General features: G+C 47.2%; 2 protein-coding genes across 2 annotated transcripts in view; both read left to right on the top strand.

Moving 5' to 3' along the window:
• LOC311098827 (NACHT, LRR and PYD domains-containing protein 12-like) overlaps nucleotides 1-4,115 on the top strand; it is a 33,992-nt gene extending 29,877 nt beyond the window's left edge. The window contains exons 11-12 of the mRNA XM_084139396.1: nucleotides 2,231-2,277; nucleotides 2,890-4,115. Of these exons, the coding sequence (XP_083995522.1) occupies nucleotides 2,231-2,277; nucleotides 2,890-3,416 (574 nt within the window). The 3' untranslated portion in view covers nucleotides 3,417-4,115. The remainder of the gene's footprint in view (nucleotides 1-2,230; nucleotides 2,278-2,889) is intronic.
• Nucleotides 1-6,000, top strand: part of LOC311141437 (NLR family CARD domain-containing protein 3-like) — a 58,583-nt gene that overhangs the window by 38,029 nt on the left and 14,554 nt on the right. The window lies entirely within an intron of this gene.

Here is a 6,000-nt window from a genome sequence, read left to right as displayed (position 1 = left end):
ACACACACTGGACACACACTGGACACACACACACACTGGACACACACACACACACACACACACACTGGACACACAAACACTCACACACTGGACACACACCCACACACACTGGACACACACACACACACTGGACACACACACTCACAGTAGACACACACACACACTGGTCAAACACACACACACTGGACACACACACAAACACACGAGACACACACACACACACACACACACACACACACACACACTCACACTGGACACACACACACACACTGGACACACAAACACTCACACACTGGACACACACCCACACACACTGGACACACACTCACACACTGGACACACACACTCACAGTAGACACACACACACACTGGACAAACACACACACTGGACACACACACAAACACACTGGACACACACACACACACACACTCACACTGGACACACACACACACACGCACTGGACAGACAAACACACACACACACTGAACACACACACAAACACACACACTGGACCCACACACACACACACACACACATACACACACACACACACACACACATACACACACTGGACACACATACACACACACACACTGGACACACACACTCACACTAGACACACACACATACTGGACACACACACAAACACACTGGACACACACACACACACTCACACTGGACACCCTGGACACACACGCACACACACACACACACACACACACTGGACACACACACACACACACTGGACACACACACAAACACATTGGACACACACACACACACACACACACACACACACACACACACACACACTCACTAACACTGGACACACACACACACACACACACACACACACACACACTGGACACACGCACACACTGGAAACACACACACACACACACACATACACTGGACACACACTGGACACACACACACACACACTGGACACACACACACACACACACACACACAGGACACACAAACACTCACACACTGGACACACACCCACACACACTGGACACACACACACACACACTGGACACACACACTCACACTAGACACACACACACACACTGGACAAACACACACACACTGGACACACACACAAACACACCGGACACACACACACACACTCACACTTGACACACACACACACACACACTGGACAGACAAACACACACACACACTGAACACACACACAAACACACACACTGGACCCACACACACACACACTGGACACACACCCACACACACACACACACACACACACACACACACACACACACACACACACTGGACACACACAACCACTGGACACACACACACACACTGGACACACACACACACTGGACACACAAACACTCACACACTGGACACACACCCACACACACACACTGGACACATACACACACACACACACACACACACACACACACACACACACACACATACACACACAAACACACACACTGGACACACACACACTGGACACACACACAGATTGGACACACACACACACTGGACACACACACACACACACACTGACCACACACACTGGACACAAACTGGACACACACACTGGACACTGGGCACACACACACACTGGACACACACACACACAGGACACACACACACACTGGACACACACACACACATACACATTGGGCACACACAAAGAGGACACACACACACACACACACACTGGACACACACACACACACACACACTGGACACACACAAACTGGACACACACACACACAAACAGGACACACACACACTGGACACACACACATTCCACACACACGCTGGACACACACACACACACACACACTGGACACACACAAACTGGACACACACACACACAAACAGGACACACACACACTGGACACACACACATTCCACACACACGCTGGACACACACACACACACACACACACACACACACACACACACACACATTGGACACACACAAACACACACTGGACACACACACTGGACACGCACACACACCCACACTGGACACACACACAGACAAACATTCTTACCACCGCTTGTACAAAGTTGTGTGTGTGTGTGTGTGTTTGTGTGTGTGTGTGTGTGTGTGTGTGTGTGTGTGTGTGTGTGTGTGTGTGTGTGTGTGTGTGTGTGTGTGTGTGTGTGTGTGTGTGTGTGTGTGTGAGTTCAGGTGTATCACTCAATGACTGTCTGTTCTTCTGCTTACCGCTACAGTGTGGAACATGATGGAGAGAACACAATGAAACCTGGACTTAGAAAATGTGAGTGTTGACTGCTGTGAAGAATATGACTAAGAATAAGTCTTAATTCAAGTGAAGTCAAAGTCAAAGACCACCATCATTACTTACTTGGTCATATTATAATAATAATAATAATAATATGCCATTTAGCAGACGCTTTTATCCAAAGCGACTTACAGTCATGCGTGCATACATTTTTGTATATTAAATAATAATATTTTTGTATATTAAATATCAGCTGTAGTTCTACAGAAGCAGAAATCAGGGACACCAAAGTTTTCAAAGAGTTGCTTTGACAATGTGTGTGTGTGTGTGTGTGTGTGTGTGTGTGTGTGTGTGTGTGTGTGTGTGTGTGTGTGTGTGTGTGTGTGTGTGTGTGTGTTCAGGATGTGTGTGTGTGTTCAGGATATGTGTGTGTTCAGGATGTGTGTGTGTGTGTGTAATTAATGGGAATAAGTGTGTTTTATAATACCACACAGTATAACATATAATCATTGAACAAGTCTCAAGTTACCTTAACTTCTCCTTTTGATACCTAGAAACATCTACATTAACTGAATTAGTGAAAAGTGAGTTAACATTCTAATGTGAATGATGATGATTTCTAATATTGTGTCTGGTTTCATCCATCAGATGTCTGTGATCTCACACTGAACCCAAACACAGTAAACAGATTCCTCTCTCTGTCTGAGGAGAACAGAAAGGTGACATGTAGGAGAGAGGAGCAGCCGTATCCTGATCACCCAGAGAGATTTGAGGACTATGGACAGGTGCTGTGTAGAGAGGGTCTGACTGGGCGCTGTTACTGGGAGGTAGAGTGGAGTGGGAGAGGGGCTGTTATAGGAGTGACATATAAAGGAATCAGCAGGAGAGGAAAGGGTAATGACTGTTGGCTTGGATACAATGACAAGTCCTGGAGTCTGATCTGCTCTGACAACAGTTACTCTGCCTGTCACAATAATAAGTCCACTACCATAGACGTCCCCTCCTCCAGCTCCCACAGAGTAGGAGTGTATCTGGACTGGCCAGCCGGCACTCTGTCCTTCTACAGAGTCTCTTCTGACACACTGACCCACCTGAACACATTCCACTCCACATTCACTGAGCCCCTCTATCCAGGGTTTTGGGTTTATGATGTTGACTCCTCAGTGTCCCTGTAAATAGTAACCATGGTAACACTGACACACACACACACACTGGACACACACACTGGACACACACACACACACACACACACACTGGACACACACACACACACACACACACGGGACACACACACACACTCTTTGCATTTTTTATTGATGTTCTTATGATATATTTTACTGTTTGTGTGTACGTACCACAGGAGGTTGGTGGGACCTTAGTTGGGGAGGACAGGCTTGTAATGGCTGGAGCGGATTGAGTGGAATGGTATCAAATACATGGTTTCCATGGTTTCCATGTGTTTGATGCCATTTAATTGTCTCCGTTCCAGCCATTATTATGAGCCGTCCTCCTCTCAGCAGCCTCCACTGGTATGTACTGTCCTATATGAGCTCCAACAAGGAATTACAATGCATGTATTACTTTTAATACCTGCAAATGGCAAATAAACTACTTGAACTCCTTATGAGTGTCTGCAGCCGACTAGGCTGTTGCCGTCTGACAAGATGCCATCTGACATTACAGGAATATTCTGCAAATGTTGATGAATCCACCCAAAGCAACATGCAGTCTTTCCACTAGACTCCCATGAAGTTATAGTGGGACGTTATGAGTTGACGTTAAGGTAACATACTCAGAACATACTGCACTTGTTTTATATTGTTTTAGATGTATCCTCTGTTTAACCATTTAAACTCTTACAATAACACTATTAAAATACCAATGTGATAATTTGTTGTATATATTTTATGTTGAAAAACTAATTGTACATGGATATATTGTACTTTTCAAAATAAAAAGCACTTTAATTGTCAAAACAATTTCGTTATCGATTTTACATTGTCCTCTCCCAGTCACAGGTTGATCTGTTGAGGAAGGAGTCAGTGGCCTCATCCTGGCCTCAACATTACTGATCTGTTCAGGAAGGAGTCAGTACTACTGGCAGTAGTAGGGGGGGGGGGGAGAGAACAGGACACTAAGCCACTCCATATGGTTCGTTGTTGGGGGAGGAGAGAACAGGACACTAAGCCACTCCATATGGCTCGTTGTTGGGGGGAGGAGAGAACAGGACACTAAGCCACTCCAGCTATGGCTCGTTGTTGGGGGAGGAGAGAACAGGACACTAAGCCACTCCATATGGCTCGTTGTTGGGGGGAGGAGAGAACAGGACACTAAGCCACTCCATATGGCTCGTTGTTGGGGGAGGAGAGAACAGGACACTAAGCCACTCCATATGGCTCGTTGTTGGGGGAGGAGAGAACAGGACACTAAGCCACTCCATATGGCTCGTTGTTGGGGGGAGGAGAGAACAGGACACTAAGCCACTCCATATGGCTCGTTGTTGGGGGAGGAGAGAACAGGACACTAAGCCACTCCATATGGCTCGTTGTTGGGGGGAGGAGAGAACAGGACACTAAGCCACTCCATATGGCTCGTTGTTGGGGGAGGAGAGAACAGGACACTAAGCCACTCCATATGGCTCGTTGTTGGGGGGAGGAGAGAACAGGACACTAAGCCACTCCACATGGCATCTGGATGGACAATACAAGGTTTATTAGAATTATATTTAGTGGGGTATATTTGTTGGGTTTCCAGGCTATTGTCATGGCTATTGTATTGTCAACATTATGATCTAACGGCTTTATTCTCACCTTGATCTTCTGGGATGTTTCAATGACAAGGCCATCATGGAAAGAGTTGATCAGCTGTAGAGACACATCAACACAGTAATTCAGTATGCCTGGTCCTCGTTGCCATAGTTATAGTAGGGATATAGCATTTTACACAAAAGGGGAAAAACACAATGCCCATTTCAATGAGGATAAAAGGATCCTGTTTCAGGTCGGTTCAGGAAGTGAACTCAAAACCCTCTGAACAATAAAAGTAATATTACCTTTGATCAAATGTCATCGTTCTGCCGATAAAATGTGGAGATTGTCCATGGACCAGTCACTCTTCATAGAGACAGCTGGGTACTGGAGACTCTACTCTCTGGGTCTGGTTGGAGTCTCTGACAGCTGGGTACTGGAGACTCTACTCTCTGGGTCTGGTTGGAGTCTCTGACAGCTGGGTACTGGAGACTCTACTCTCTGGGTCTGGTTGGAGTCTCTGACAGCTGGGTACTGGAGACTCTACTCTCTGGGTCTGGTTGGAGTCTCTGACAGCTGGGTACTGGAGACTCTACTCTCTGGGTCTGGTTGGAGTCTCTGACAGCTGGGTACTGGAGACTCTACTCTCTGGGTCTGGTTGGAGTCTCTGACAGCTGGGTACTGGAGACGCTACTCTCTGGGTCTGGTTGGAGTCTCTGACAGCTGGGTACTGGAGACTCTACTCTCTGGGTCTGGTTGGAGTCTCTGACAGCTGGGTACTGGAGACTCTACTCTCTGGGTCTGGTTGGAGTCTCTGACAGCTGGGTACTGGAGACTCTACTCTCTGGGTCTGGTTGGAGTCTCTGACAGCTGGGTACTGGAGACTCTACTCTCTGGGTCTGGTTGGAGTCTCTGACAGCTGGGTACTGGAGACTCTACTCTCTGGGTCTGGTTGGAGTCTCTGACAGCTGGGTACTGGAGACTCTACTCTCTGGGTCTGGTTGGAGTCTCT

Source organism: Coregonus lavaretus, assembly GCF_964263955.1.
Source record: "Coregonus lavaretus genome assembly, chromosome: 2".
Lineage (NCBI taxonomy): Eukaryota > Metazoa > Chordata > Actinopteri > Salmoniformes > Salmonidae > Coregonus > Coregonus lavaretus.
The sequence above is the reverse complement of the archived record's forward strand: the minus strand, read 5'-3'. Positions and strand labels throughout refer to the sequence as shown.